The 15,229-nt window shown below is 37.1% G+C and overlaps 3 protein-coding genes across 3 annotated transcripts; 2 read left to right on the forward strand and 1 right to left on the reverse strand.

Moving 5' to 3' along the window:
- The first annotated feature begins 1,849 nt into the window (after positions 1 to 1,849).
- On the forward strand, positions 1,850 to 5,702 carry LOC132144835 (chitobiosyldiphosphodolichol beta-mannosyltransferase-like). The gene is made up of 13 exons (XM_059555403.1): positions 1,850 to 2,154; positions 2,338 to 2,415; positions 2,501 to 2,604; positions 2,887 to 3,035; positions 3,119 to 3,208; positions 3,340 to 3,450; positions 3,610 to 3,731; positions 3,825 to 3,863; positions 4,192 to 4,251; positions 4,348 to 4,458; positions 4,554 to 4,668; positions 4,748 to 4,823; positions 5,339 to 5,702. Exons 1-13 carry the CDS (start codon positions 1,881 to 1,883, stop codon positions 5,474 to 5,476), a joined length of 1,467 nt encoding a protein of 488 aa, XP_059411386.1. The 5' UTR covers positions 1,850 to 1,880; the 3' UTR covers positions 5,477 to 5,702.
- Positions 5,672 to 7,910, reverse strand: eef2kmt (eukaryotic elongation factor 2 lysine methyltransferase). The gene is made up of 8 exons (XM_059555412.1): positions 7,654 to 7,910; positions 7,347 to 7,409; positions 7,190 to 7,270; positions 6,995 to 7,096; positions 6,774 to 6,907; positions 6,219 to 6,466; positions 5,904 to 6,053; positions 5,672 to 5,814 (listed from the first exon to the last, which is right to left on the reverse strand). Exons 1-8 carry the CDS (start codon positions 7,780 to 7,782, stop codon positions 5,714 to 5,716), a joined length of 1,008 nt encoding a protein of 335 aa, XP_059411395.1. The 5' UTR covers positions 7,783 to 7,910; the 3' UTR covers positions 5,672 to 5,713.
- Positions 7,911 to 9,465: 1,555 nt separating this feature from the next.
- LOC132117084 (beta-galactoside-binding lectin-like) lies at positions 9,466 to 12,495 on the forward strand. The gene is made up of 4 exons (XM_059526178.1): positions 9,466 to 9,616; positions 11,497 to 11,576; positions 11,651 to 11,822; positions 11,979 to 12,495. Exons 1-4 carry the CDS (start codon positions 9,611 to 9,613, stop codon positions 12,123 to 12,125), a joined length of 405 nt encoding a protein of 134 aa, XP_059382161.1. The 5' UTR covers positions 9,466 to 9,610; the 3' UTR covers positions 12,126 to 12,495.
- The last annotated feature ends 2,734 nt before the right edge of the window (positions 12,496 to 15,229 follow it).

Genomic DNA, 15,229 nt, shown 5'->3' on the forward strand with positions numbered 1-15,229 from the left:
AATTGATGGACTGGAATTGTGTGGATTACTTGTGGATTATTGTGATGTTTTATCAACTGTTTGGACTCTTATTGTGACGGCACCCATTCACTGCAGAGGATCCATTAGTAAGCAAGTAATTCTGAATTTCTAAAGAAACAAACTTGATGTATTTGGGGTCTGTCTCCTGAAGAGTGCTGACGGCAGTAGAAAGGCTCTCAAGTCTCTTCAACATAGAAACAGCAGCTGCGCACTGAGACAGACTAGGAAACCACATTTTAAGAGCTTTGAGAATGCAAAATAAACAGAGAAAAGAGTTGATGGACGAGTGGTCTGTCAGCTTTTTCCCCTTGTTTTAAGGAAGGCGAAGCAGTTTGTCATAGCAAACCCGTCACGTGACTCAGGTCTGCCACTTTAACTGCTTTAAACCTTTCCAAATCATTAAGAAAAACGGAGTGCGTATCAAACTGAAACCACAGTCAATTAATCGATAATAATAGGCTTATTAAAAAACACATACAGGCACGTCTTATGGTATTGCATTGTTTAATTGTATTTAAATTATTAAACGTTCAATATTTGCAATGGGTTTGTAAAATGTCTTATGCATGTTTTGGCCTGAGACACGTGTGTTGGTAAACATATTTTAAAAATTCATAAAGAAAAGAAAAGACAAATCAATTATTAAAGAATGAAATAGTAAAGCAACATAAAAAGTACCACAGTGGTACTTGGATAAGATGTAAAACATTTTTTAATGGTGTCTGTATGGTGAGTTATAGGATTACTCATGAGTTTGACATTCAGTTATTAAATAATGAAACCGTAAAGTTTTTTTTTTTTTTTGGTTAATGATTTTTTAAAATGTCTGCAGAGTGAGGTAGTAAATAGTATTGGTGATGATTTTAGGATGCAATTATTAAAGAATGAAACGGTAAAGCAACATAAAAATGACCACAGTTGTAGTGGGGGAGATGTAGAACAAGAATTTGTAGAAACCAATTTTTTTAATGATTTGGAAAGGTTTTCAAAGTGACCATCACTAGCACGCAACGCCATGTAGACGCGCAGCGAATCTTTCATTGCGGATGGCGTCACTGCAGCGCTTAGGGCAAGTCAACCCTGCTGCCTGAGATAGGCTACTACCACATAGTTTGAATATTATTGCTTTTGCTGGAAAATATCCCAGCATATGTTTTGAGTGGGATTTCTCCTCATTCCTATGACAGTTTAAATTCAAGGTTTCTTTCTTTCTTTCTATTATTATTATTTATCATAGACTATAATGATATAATAATAATAATTAGCTTTAGGCTATTTGGAATTGAATGGTTCTGAATGGAATTACAGACAAGCTTATAAAAATATTCAGATTCGATGTTTAATGTATTTATTAATGGTAAAGGCCCGTTCACACCAAGCACGATAACTATAAAGATAACGATAAAGATATAGTTCTAAAAATCGTTCTCAATATTAAAGAATAGCGGAGTCCACTCCACACCACAACTATAATGATAAAGGCAAAGAGAAACGATATCGTTGGATTCACTTTCAGAACGATTTTTTTTTTCTGATGAACGATAAAAACATTGCCAACCAATCAGAATCAATCCTGCTGTAATGAGCTCGAGAATTTAAAGCAGCAGACGCGCGACCGCTTAGAATACACAGACAATATCGTTCGCTGGTGTGGGCGCTAATCGTTATAGTTATCTTTATAGTTATCGTTCTTGGTGTGAACGGGCCTTAACTGTATAACTTAAGACATTATTTAAATCAAACTTATTTAAAATGTACAAAGTAACATGCTCTTGAAGAATATTATGTATTGGTCATAGGTTCGTGTCTCTTTAAATTTCCTGCCTTACATTCAGCCACGTCATAAGCAGGAAAGCACAATGGCGGACGCCAATGCGGCAGTAGCTGTAGTGACAGTTTCGTTGGTTCTTTTAGGACTTTTATCGGGGTTAAGCTTGTCGTGGGCTCTTCTACCAGTCGCTGTAGTGGTGCTTATTTTTGTACTAGCCAGTGGATTAAAGGGGCGAGATGAACTTGCACATCTGAACGTTTGTGTGTTGGTGCTGGGAGATATAGGGCGCAGTCCTCGCATGCAGTATCATGCGCTCTCTCTCAGCAGACACGGATACAATGTCACCATAATTGGCTTCCTTGGTATATACATTTTAACGCATGCTCTTTACATTGCACCACTTTTTGCTTTTATGCATGATGTCAAATGTCCCCCCATGAATGAATGAATGCAAGGCATGCTAATAAACACTTAAAATGTGCATTACATTTACAGGTCACAGGGCAAGTTTTTATTCCTCTAACACTGGCATGTTGCTCGCACAGGTACTAAACCTCATCAAGACATTCTTGAGGATGACAGGATGGACATACTTCCCATTTCAGAACTAAAGGGGCTCACAGGTAATATAAACTAACACAGAAAAGAAAACACAAAATAACAAAATCCAATCACATTCATTCTGATATAAAGAATTTTGTCTTTCAGTTGGCCCCAAATTTTTCAGGTATGCTTCAAAGGTGGTATTCCAGACTTTCCAGCTGTTCTATGTGTTGATGAAGATTGAGGACCAAGGCTATATTCTTATGCAGGTATCTCTCTCTTGTATTAAGCAAAGCATGAAGTCGTTTCATACTTAGATAGAGAGTCAGACTTGTAAAGTCACGGGTTCGAGTCTCAGGTCTGGCAGGGATTGTAGGTTGGGGGAGTGAATATCCAGCACTCTCTCCACCCTCAATACCACGACTAAGGTGAGACCCATGAGCAAGGCACCAAACCCGCCACTGCTCCCCGGCCGTTTGTGTGTGTTCATTACTCACTGCTGTGTAATCACGTCTTAAAGTGAAATTGTAAGTCACGTGTGTATTTTGTAGAATCCTCCTGGACTTCCAGCTATAGCAGTGACGTGGGTGGCCAGTCGTTTCAGGGGAACCCAGTTCATTATAGACTGGCACAACTACGGATACACCATAATGGCTCTTTCTCATGGACAGAATCATTTCATCGTCAAGATGGCAAAATGGTAAGTAACTCTTTTGAAAAGTATCCTGGTAGAACAGTGTCGTATTTGGGAACCGTCTGAACTGTGCATTGTGTTGTATGCAGGTACGAGAAGCTCTTTGGATGTCTCTCGGATCATAATTTATGTGTCACTAACGCAATGAGAGAAGATCTTCAGAAAAACTGGAATATTGAGTATGTCCATTCTGAATCCGAATATATTTTATTTACTTTTTATCATTATTAAATAGGTATTTACATAATTAGAATAATAGTAAAACAGTTTACTTTTAAGACAAGCCAGTTAATCAATTTTCCAATTGTAGGGCAACCACATTATATGACAAGCCACCCCCGATATTTAGAGAAACGCCTCTGAAACTTCAACATGAGCTGTTTATCAGAATGGGCAGTACTTATTTACCATTTAGACCTAGGTAAGTATTTTCCCATAATACCATTTGTTCCCATTCCTGGCTGTTATGCATATAGTAGTATTCAAAGTTTTTTGAAAACGATAATAGCAGTTATAGCCTCTCGCTAGAGCATTGAGCATTTTTTAAATGTTTCACATATTACTCTTTGTAATCTCTTAGTCCTGATGTCACTAAGGAGTACATGGAACTGACAGCCTTCACAGAGCGTAATACTCAGACAGGTGCTGTGATGCTCTCTTCTGGACGTCCTGCTCTGCTTATCAGCAGCACCAGCTGGACTGGTCTGTGCCATCCACACTAAATACATGGATGCTATTCGTCAGTCCTTTAACTGAAATGTCCTAACTTTTCATTATTTATGTTTTTATGTTTAGAGGACGAAGACTTCTCAATTCTTTTACAAGCTCTTGAAGGTTATTATTTAACTCTACATATATACTACTGAATTGTTTGGGGTCAGTAAGGTTTTTGTTGTTGTTGAGAAATGAATACATTTAGTAATTGACTTTTTAAAATATATTACAATAGAAATAATATATTTCAGAATATTACTGTTTTTACTACATTTTTAATAAAAAAAACCTTCAATAAAAACATTTTATGAAATCTTACCGACCTTTTGAACTGTAGTGTATCACAATCTGTTCTGTAACTTTTCTGTACAGTTGCATATTTATGTTTTGAAACCTATTGGACTATGTATTCTCTAATGTTTGATTTATTTCCTTCTGTCTCCAATAGAGTATGAGAAGTTTGTTGAGACAGGGCACAAGCTTCCATCATTGGTCTGTGTGATTACAGGTACACCAAAATGTCTAATATACATAAATGTCCATAAAAGCATCTGTTGACCAATGCCTATGTTTGTTTTTTAAACACTGCGATATATCAATAAAGGTAAAGGTCCTCAGAAAGAGTATTATAAGAAGCTGATTGACTCTAAAGAACTACAACATATCAAGATTTGCACTCCATGGCTGGAAGCAGAGGATTATCCAGTTTTACTTGGTGAGAGGATCTCTTTAATGGCATTATAAATATCATAGACCAATGTCTTGGCCTAAAACACTTATTAACATGAGTATGATTTTTTTTTGGCACAGGTTCTGCTGATCTTGGGGTTTGCTTGCACAAATCCTCCAGTGGTCTTGACCTCCCAATGAAAGTGGTTGACATGTTTGGATGTTGCCTACCAGTCTGTGCCATACACTTTCAGTGGTAAGATTGTGGGACTGGTCTTTTATAGTAGGAGTGGATTATTTTAGGTGTCATCTGCTCATTATGCTTATCTTGTTAGCTTGCATGAACTGGTGAAACATGAGGAAAATGGGCTCATTTTCAAAGACTCCAAAGAGCTGTCTGAACAATTAAAGGTAAGATATATGTTAATTAAAAACTGTTCTGTATGACTCAAGATTAAAAAATCAAGATGTTTTCTTAAAGGTGCTGTATGTAGAGGCATATTAAAATGCAGATAAATCAACTAACAATCCTACACTCGTTGCCTTCCATTGTCACTTCCTGATGTGCATCCTCAATCTGGCAACTGGTGGGAGCGTAAATTTGGACTGCAGTAGCAATTTCACCCAGTGTTGCCAAGTCCGCCATTTTCCCACAGGTTTAAGCAATCCCAATAACATGACATTTAGCCCCTTAAATGTGAATTTTACAAGGGCAATCCCACAAAAACATTTATTTTACCCCACCGAAATGCGATATTTACCAGGGGATCCCCCTCAAAACGTGATTGGACTAGTTATGAGTAGCAGTTGGCGGGTTTTGTTGTAAAAACCTGGCAACCCTGATTGCAACCTCTAGCTTGTCATTATTACATACTGCGCCTTTAAAGATCTTGCTATAAATCTTAATAGTTCTGTTATCTCTGTAGCTTCTGTTTTCAGACTTCCCTAGTGATCAGGGGAAACTGGGCATCTTCAGGAAGAATCTGAGGGAAAGCGGGCAGCAGCGCTGGGATGAGAACTGGGACCAAAATGTCCTGCCACTTATTAAAGAGCACTGCGACTGACTGTCTAGGTGATGGGTTTATATAACATTCTCTCAAATCCTTTGACTCCCATTCAATGGAAAGTTACTGTCAGGTATATTTGCACAGGGTACATATTTTTAAGCTAGCTGTCCCCACAACGGGACATTCAGCATTCCAGCAAAGCCATTGGGAAAGACTTGAATATGAGAATAAAAAGCACACTATCTTTGTAAATATTGTGTAAATAAATACTTTATTACAAAGAGATCGTTTTTGTCATACATATATTTTGATCATCTCTATAGAGGAGGCTCGGTTGTATGGAAATACATGAGCGACAGAATCTTTCATGACGACGTGTCTCAGTCCAGCCATTTCTGTAAACAAAAGAAACATTTCATTCATTATGAGAAATCAGGAATTAAGAAAACATAGAACAGAATAGAACTAATAATGTGAAGCCTACCTAATTCTTTCTTGAAGCAGTCATACGTCTGTGGGTTGCGTACAGTAGATGCAATGTAAACATCAGGATGTTCTTTATGAACTTTGCCGTTCAGAAGCCTGCTCAGCAGGCTCACCAAACAAGCAATTATATCAGGATCATACACCACATCTGTTTCAAACAAACACATCAATGTTACTCAACTCATCAAACATCATAGCTTCATGTGATCAGATTCAGAGACCTTTTAAATCGATGAATGAAAATAAATCACATATGAAACTGTAGTGTGTGTGTGTGTGTGTGTTCCTGCAAAATCCCTGGGTTTCGTGTCACCTGCGGCAATGATGGTGTTGGCCTGTATTCTTTGCAGCTGCTCGTCAGACACATTTTCCCAGTCCAGCTCCTCCACACACACTGACGCACTGTTGCTGTCACAGTTAGTTAAGCAGTTTGAGATATTGTCCTTCAGCCTCTGAAGCACAGTTTGATGGCAGTCGCTGAAGATGTACTTGGTTAGGCTTGATGACCGACACACTACAATGCCAGTAAGTCCAATTCCACTACCCAGCTCTAGCACTGTCCTGCATGTACAACGCGGAGGAGATCAACAGTGTACACTTATAGTTGCATGCAAATGGAATATATCAAACCATTAAATAAACAGAAAGTAATTTCAATTAATCTTTCATTGTACATAAAATAGCATGAGAAACAATGAATGTATAAATGATTAATCCATTTAATTTATTAGATTTTTTTTTAATCAAATTAGTGTATTTGATTGAATGACGGAGAAATAGTGCATCTTAAATATTTCTAAATAATTGTATCCCACATAAACAACAATCACAGGTACAATGGCATGGAGTTGAGAGGTGTCAGATTTACTTGTTTTTAAAGAGGTGTGTATTCTCCAAAGCCCATTCAGATAGATACAGGGCAGCCTCCCAGGTAACCAGACCCGTGGTTCCTTGGGAGATGACAGCCACGTTCTCTGCTAGACTAACAGCATCTCCGGTTGGCTGAGATTTGACACATTTTTCTGATATAATGTTTTGTTAAGAGGTATACATATCTTTAAGTTCCAGTGCTGATATGATCACACTCACCAATAAGTAGGTTTTGTAGCACACATCCTCCTCCTGTGCACACATGACCTCTCCGAGCGCTTCATACAGTACATCCAGAGGTTCAGCAGCCAACATCTCATGCTACACAATCAGCCTTCATGAAAATGTGCTGTATCTCAAAATATGTGGGGACAAAATGTAAAACATGCTTGTTTGTAAAAACACGGAACCAACCCTTTTGATCAATTCTGTAAGGAAGCGTCTTCTGTATTTCAAAGAAGGGGGATTCTTGAGGCAAATGGGGTGTAAACACGTCTACCAAAAAAAAAGAGAGAGATTTTTTTTTATATAAATCCATCAATTATTTTTACTTTCATAATGGTTTGTTTACCTTCTGAAGAATCTCCATTATTATGTCTGAAGTTGTTGTAGTCATAATTTCTCGGTCTAAAGACTGCAAAAACCATTGCGTTATTTATGGATGTAACGTTAGAGATGAAACAGAGAAAACAAGCATTACAACTTTTAATTTAATTTTCTGAAAAACAAAACCAAATAACAAAAACAAAGAAAGAAAATGAATCACAGCTCATATATAAATAGTTATATGGTATAGTTATATAATAGTATATACAAATCATCAACAAATCTGAAATATTTTCTTAATGCATTGGGGCAGTTTGCAATGTTCTACTTACATCCCATGGAAATGCATTTAATAGACTCATGGCGAAGAAGTTGACTCGAAAGCTGTGTATGACTTCATTTCTAGTTTTGTGGCTCATTCCATCCGCTCCTTTACTTGTCATGGGTTGTGTACAGTTCATATTTTGAATTCATGCGGACTTTAAAATCACACAAATCTGCTTGCTCGATGCTGTTACTAGAGCCTACGGAGTACGGAAGATGCATGGGTGAATTTCTTCGTGTGTGTCAGTCCGTGTATGCTGGGTTGCAGCGCCACCTGCAGGGATAGTTGTGCATCAGCGTCAAATCATACGGCCGTGGCTTACAGACTACAGGACCCGCCCACAAGAATCACAACAATGTACTGTATCCTAAAAGTACTTTACAAAAAACTTAAGAAAGAAAAAAGACAAAGAAAAAAACGTACATCATGTCTAAATGTTAGAAAATGCCCGAGATCTGTGGCCAGGTGCATAAACTGCTTAGACTAGCCTTAGTAAGTTATCTTTTTTTTCTGCAAGACTGGTCATAACTTTTAATGTAGACAAACGTAGACTAGTCCCATTTGAATCCGAAAAAAAAGTAAGACAGATTATCATTTGGTTAACCGCTAGTTACAGTTTATGCTATTTGGCATTGGGGCCCCAGAAACCCTGGCGGTGCCCGCAGGGCGGGGCTTTGCGTGGGCGTGGTTTGGAAGATTGCAGGAAGTAGAGAGACTGCTCTCCTCCTGGCTGAGCATCTCGATTATGATGATAATGATAATGAAGAAGTGCATGCAGCAATATATTTGAGGTTGCTCAAATATATAACTCAAACTGCTGCCAAAACATTTTATTGCCTGTGCGTAATTGTAAGGCTGCCTCATCTCACATGACAAAACCTTGATCCCAAAGTCCCGTTTAGGACCAGTAGGCTAATCGATGATTTCACTATGAAAATAAAATTATATTATAGACACCGTTTAAAAACAGATTAAAATATTATCTGTAAATTTTACTTTGTATTAAGCAGACTTGTTTTCTTTCAAATTGCATATCCCTTCGGCGGTGGTCCCCTTAAATTCTCACTTAGTCTATAATTTCCTGAGTTTGCGGTTAGCATCTTGTGACTATCTTAAGACACATCCTGGAGCCCTATACAAATATTTTGTTGTTACTAAGACAGCTTACGTAGAAGAAGAAAAAAGAAGAAAGAGAAGAAACAACTTAATGCGGCAAAATTCTAATACAGTTTAAATTAATAGCTAACAAACGACACTGTGGTGTTAAAATGCTCGTCAGTTTCACAAAGCAGCGCAAATTGACAGAGCCCCACCCTCATGTCACCACCAGCTCCAGAATACTGAGTATTCCAGCACACAGACCACAAATACATCACCTCTCTTACAAACTCATCATGACTTGTTTTCGTGACATGATCAATATATTTTTACAACAATTTTTCAGTCAATTCATAAGCGTGGCAATTGTTTTACGCGTTTAATCATCTTGTAAACTGTAGCCACTTGTAAGCTAAGTAGATCAGTTATGGACGACAAGCGCATAATTACATTCATTATGTTCTCTTCGCAACGTAAATTAAACCAGCATTCATTGTGGTTATGGTCGTTTGTTTTAATTATTTATAAGTATTTATAGCGTATTACCAGAGTTTGGCTAGAAATAGATTAATCCTACAGTAAAGCCACATGCCTTTTTTTGCGATTGGTCGAGAGAGAGAGAGAGAGAGAGAGAGAGAGAGAGAGAGAGAGAGAGAGAGAGAGAGAGAGAGAGAGAGAGAGAGAGAGAGAGAGAGAGAGAGAGAGAGAGAGAGAGAGAGAGAAGGCAAAGACACCCAATTGGGTGAAATAAACATCGGTCAAGATCTGAACACTCCTAGTCCGCAGTGGATATAAGAAGCCCTCCACACAACTCAACTTCTCCCAGACTCTTCATTTCACTTCATTGGCAATCAAAGGAACTCAAAATGAGCGTGAGTGATTTTAAAACTATACATTATTCGGTAGTTTTATGTCAAATGGTGTTTTTAAGATTTAAGACAGCATATGTTAGAATGTCTTCTCTATCTTGAGTTAGCACAAATAATACAGTGCTCGTAGCAGCTGGTATTTATGGCTATTGGTGCTGTGCAGTATGCTGTATGTTTGGTGCATTGTATAGTTAGGCTGTTATAGAGTAGTGTCTACTGAAGCGCTCCCACATACATTGCGCATGGGTGTGACCTCCACATTAATATCATGATGTTGTACTGGTTAATTACATTACGGTGAATTTGTTTGTATAGTTATTAAAATTTGAAAAACTTAAAAAAACAAAACAAATCAGTGGCAGAAAACCAGGACTGCAGATCATATGACACACATATGTATGTATGTATATATATATATATATATATATATATATATACACACACACACACACACACACACACACACACACAGTTCAAATGTTTTATTAAATATATGAACACTTTTCAGAATCAATTAATTTAACTGATCAAAAGTCAAGACTTCTAGATTGTTACAAAAAATATATGCATTTCAAACAAATGTTCAATCAAATAAATCATGTTTCCACAAAATAATTAACTAGCATGTTCAACCAAGTTCAACTGTGATATTAATAAATGTTTTCTGAGCACCAAATCAGCATATTAGAATGACTTATTTAATTTAATTTATTTCATTTTTTTGACACAGAAGACTGGAGAGACAGGTTAGCTTTGTAGCCTTGGCTATAGTGTTTGCAATACACGTAGTCTGTAACCCTTCAACATTTTAGGGCAATTCATCATACCTTTTACATGTTCAGTCCTCTGGCATTTCTAGAAATGAAGCAAGACTGGCCAATTCAAGCCAAACTAATGGTCTGAAACCATACAATACCCAGGAGCATTGGGAAGGAGACCTTTAGCTCACTTTCTCTAAAGCTCAGCAAAAGCAGCATGACTCAGTCTTTCTTATGCTAATCCGAAAGACTGAGCATCACTGGCCAACTTCCCTTTTGCAGTTCAATAAGCGGTTTAGAAAGTTCAGAAAGAAAGATTGAGGCATGTCACACTGCTCTGAGAGTTTCGTTCTGCAGCAACTTCTGTCCGAGAGCTGGTTTACTGTTACTTGCACCGACTAACGTGGAAAGAATTCACCTCTGCTACACATCTGTTCTTTCACATTCTCAAGTGCCTTTTTTCTTTCTTTTCCTATCTCTCTTTTTGACCCTCCTTTCTCTCCACTATTCCACTATATATTCTGCCATCATTACAACAGCTATACTTTCCTCGGCAGCTGGCCACCCACCTTGACTTCTAAACTTAAACCAGCTCTCTCAGAAATGGCATGGCCACTAGTTTTTAATGATTGAATGATTAAAAGATAGCTCTTCTTGCATCCATCTTCTCAGAAAAAGGGTACAAAGCTGTCACTGTAGTGGAACCCGGAAGTACAAAAGCTAAATTTAACCTTAAAAGGTAGGCCCATATATTAGCACATTTTGAAAGGGTACTGCTCCAGTGACAGTTTTGTACCTTTTTTCAGACAGAACCCATGCAGAGGTTTTCCAATATAGCAACTGTGCCACATCTGCAGTTTTTTGATTCAAGTCAGTCTCTTAGGATTTTCCTTTCAGCACATTGGAAAATTTGAAAGCATTGCTTTTGTGAGGCTGATTCTGTCCACTCCATCATTATAGCTAGTCTCTATTTGGCTTATAGGGAAAACCAGGAACAGTGCCAAGCTGTACAAGGCAAATTAAAGTGGATGCACATGTTCGGCTTTTCATGCCAGTAGTGAGATATACAAAAAGAAAATCAAATTACAAATAAAGAGTAACTTGAGCTCTCTCTGTTTTTAACAGGGTGTGGTTGTGCAGAATATGTCCTTTAAGACGGGACAGACTCTGACTATTACAGGAGTCCCCGATGCTGATTCCACAAAGTAAGTCTCTGCAAAGCAACTTCTAGAATTCAGGACTTTATAAGCAGTCATATCTCCCATTTGCTCTTTTGCAGTTTTGCTATTAACATTGGTCACAGCGCTGAGGACGTCGCTCTACACATGAACCCTCGTTTTGATGCCCATGGTGACCAGCGTACTGTAGTGTGCAATTCATTCCAGGACGGCAGCTGGTGTGATGAGCAGAGAGAGGACAGCTTTCCATTTAATCAGAACGAGGAGTTCCAGGCAAGAACTATATATATATATATATATATATATATATATATATATAAAATGAAACTGCTGTTTAAGCAGATAGTAATCATAATAAATGTGCTGTGGGTGAAATTTAATGGCCCCTCTGGATTTTAATTAACATATTATCTTTTTTCCTTCCTTCAGATAAAAATCACTTTCACCAATGAGGAGTTCCTGGTGACTCTTCCTGATGGTTCTCAGATTAAATTCCCTAACCGTCATGGTGCTGAGAAGTACAAATATATTCACTTTGAAGGCGAGGTCAGGATCCGTGGGATTGAAATCAAGTAGTCTAATCAACACTTAAATAAGGATGCTGTTGTTGCCGGAATGCTTAATGCTTCTATGCCTTATGTTGTCACTTTTCCAGCTCTGTCATTCCACAATTTTCACTTATTCAGAACGGAGTATTTCAATCACACTTTTATGTCAAATCAGCGTTTTAATTTTGCTGTGGCACTGGCTATCTAAACCACTAGAGGGAGCGCGACTAAAATAAATTGCTATGAGCTTTAGCGGTACATGTGAACCATTTCCATCTAGTTGATTTTTCCTACTGCTTTTCTTCAGTGAATCATCATGTTCTTCAGGTTTGTAACTAAAGCAGATTCACAAGCTATAGCTGTTGGCATATACAATAAAACCTGTTTTCACAAATAAACGAAGACTCTTTTTGTGATTTCTTTTAATGTGTTCAGACAGAAACATCTTTTGTTTTTACATTTAGTTATGATTCATTATGAGAGAACAGATGGAGAACATTCAGTATGATTCATTAGCATGAATTCCATCAGGTGTTCATCATACAAACATGTCAAAAAATATGAAGACCAATTGCAGTCTAAAATAGGACATGAATAAAATATTTAGTGCATGAGAAACTAAACAGTACAATTCAACAAATTCTCGACATATATATATATATATATATAGTAGCATTTTTGTAGAGAAAATATGCATAAAATATTACATTAAAACAACAAGTCTTAAATGTACTGATGTGCAAGGCATTTCTTTATATAAAAAAAAACACTTAGAAAACATAAAAGAAGATATATCACTTTAGTGGAGATTTGTTGAGAATGCACTACTGGAGTGACAGTACAATGTATTGTAAAATAAAATATATAGCGTTAACTTGCTTAACTATATTTCTTCATTCAAGTTCAAACGTTTTTCTTTTTAATCTGTGAAAGAATAGCTGTTATTTTCCATAAAATTTAGTCTATATTGCAATTATTTTTCATCATAAGGAGCCAATAAATGAACTGATACATTCAGTTTTGGGAAAGTGAAACCCTGGACTACTGCAAAAGAACTTGATCTGAACAATCTTAAGACCACATCAAGGATCCATCCAATGACAAATAAATTCTACTTCTATTTCCTGTACTGCTAAATAAATCTTTTAAAATACACACATCGATATCAACACCTCGGCTTTGTAGGTTTGGGAGATGAATAAGCCAGCAAAACTGCACGGAATATGTAAACTGGACATGATATATGTCTCAAATTCAGTCTTCCCCTCGGGTCTTGATTTTAACCTTTGAAGTGTCAGCTGGAATGAAAGTGAATCACGCTTACATCACATTAGCAAAGTGAAACCTTTTTTTTACACTGCAGTTAATCTTAAGTGTTATTCCGTATTTTAGTCTATAGCTCAGTGATCCTCAAACTGGGGGGCGCAAAGCTATGACAAGGGGGGCGCGGCAACGCTGAGGGATGTGCAGTCAGCAGACTATTTTGCAAAAGAAACCTCTGCAGGGGATAAAGACTACACTGTGTAATTTTCCCTCTTATGATGCAGCCACTTGCCAGATAAGTAAATAATTGAACGCAAAATATTAATTTGGCATATTTTAATGATCTCAACATGACTCGCAGTACCCGCTTGAGCGCTCCGTTAGCAGTTGTAGCAGTTGTGGTTGTATCAATAACAGACCACAAGATGGCGCGATCGATGAATCAGAGTTGCATTTCAGGGAGTCGTGTAGAAATAGAAAAGAACTACGAATGGTTCTGCTCTAAGCATGTAACAAGTTTGTGAAAGTACTGCCAGTGCCAGGTACGTAACGCAGATGATGAATATACTTAAGATTCACTAATACCAAAACAACGTGTCTTCACCAGATGCCAGCGGCGCGACAATCCGTGATAGTGAACTGATGACTAGGACAATTGGATTTGAAATGTGTACTTTTTCGAGTCCAGTGTGGTGAAAAGACAAGAAAATATGTCTAGGCATATCTCGCCCTCAGATTCACCAGTAAAAAGGTGTGTAGCCTAAAGAAGTTTAGACGGTAAGTAGGCTAGTTAAGTAGTAGCCTACTATAAATAATAATTATATAAGTATATATCATTTTGCAATCAAGGTCATGTTTGAGAGGGTGCATATAGGATATATATATATATATATATATATATATATATATATATATATATATATATATATATATATATATATGTATGTATATTCATAAGAGAATCATGATAAAAATAGTTTCCTCAAAAATATGAAGCTGCACAACTGTTTTCAGCATAAAATAATCAGAAATGGTTACTGAGCAGCGAATCAGCATAGGCCTATTTGAACAATTTCTGAAGGATCATTTGACACTGACGACTGGAGTAATGCTGCTGAAAAATCAGCCTTGATCACAGGAATACAGTATATGTTAAAACATTCAAATAGATATTTTAAATTGACACATTTCAATATTCAATATTACAGTATTTACTGTCTTTTGTATATATAAATTAATGCAGCCTGGGTGAGCATAAGAGGCTTTCTTTTTTTGTTACAAAAATGGGGCCTGGAAGAAAATGTTTGGGAACCACTGCTATAGCTACAGTTGAAAGTGTAGTTATGAACGATCAATGAAGTCAACATGTACTATTACAAGTATGCACTTTATTTTTTCAATGTTGCAACTTCCTTCAGCATTACTGACAGACGTAACTGTCATTATCATGCAGTGATTGGTAGCCGTGATGTTGTTTTCGTCTCTAATTTGCCTGTAATTTCTCCTTCTCTTTCATTGCTTTATGTTAAAACATGATTTATTCTACATTTTTTTTTACATTTCAGCTTCTTCTGCTGTTTGTCCCATAACCCCCCGCGTGAGCCTGATACACACCTTGACCTCTACAGAAATATGAGGGCATTCATACACAAATGGTAAGAAGCACATTTAGTTGTTAAAGCTTTTTATAAGAGAGGTTCTTTTTCCATTCCACATATCCCTCAACAGAGCTAAAACAGCCTCTGTAACAGCTACCTTTTGACAGGTATGAGAGGAAATGTTTCCTTGCCTATAGGTTTTACATTTACATTATTGCATTTAGCAAATTATTTTATCCAAAATGACATTGTGAGTTCAGTGTACACAGAT

The sequence above is a fragment of the Carassius carassius genome, chromosome 1, assembly GCF_963082965.1.
Source record: "Carassius carassius chromosome 1, fCarCar2.1, whole genome shotgun sequence".
In the NCBI taxonomy this organism is placed as follows: domain Eukaryota; kingdom Metazoa; phylum Chordata; class Actinopteri; order Cypriniformes; family Cyprinidae; genus Carassius; species Carassius carassius.

Bases quoted from the DNA above. Each gene is read 5' to 3' on its own strand.
- LOC132144835 (XM_059555403.1), top strand. From the start codon at position 1,881: ATGGCGGACGCCAATGCGGCAGTAGCTGTAGTGACAGTTTCGTTGGTT. The intron at 2,416-2,500 runs GTAATATAAACT...TTTGTCTTTCAG, and splicing joins AGAACTAAAGGGGCTCACAG to TTGGCCCCAAATTTTTCAGG. The intron at 3,209-3,339 runs GTATGTCCATTC...TTCCAATTGTAG, and splicing joins CAGAAAAACTGGAATATTGA to GGCAACCACATTATATGACA.
- eef2kmt (XM_059555412.1), bottom strand. From the start codon at position 7,782: ATGAACTGTACACAACCCATGACAAGTAAAGGAGCGGATGGAATGAGC. The intron at 7,410-7,653 runs GTAAGTAGAACA...TGGTTTTTGCAG, and splicing joins TAAATGCATTTCCATGGGAT to TCTTTAGACCGAGAAATTAT. The intron at 6,467-6,773 runs GTAAATCTGACA...TTGTACATGCAG, and splicing joins ACACACCTCTTTAAAAACAA to GACAGTGCTAGAGCTGGGTA.
- LOC132117084 (XM_059526178.1), top strand. The intron at 11,577-11,650 runs GTAAGTCTCTGC...GCTCTTTTGCAG, and splicing joins CCCGATGCTGATTCCACAAA to TTTTGCTATTAACATTGGTC. The intron at 11,823-11,978 runs GCAAGAACTATA...TCCTTCCTTCAG, and splicing joins ATCAGAACGAGGAGTTCCAG to ATAAAAATCACTTTCACCAA.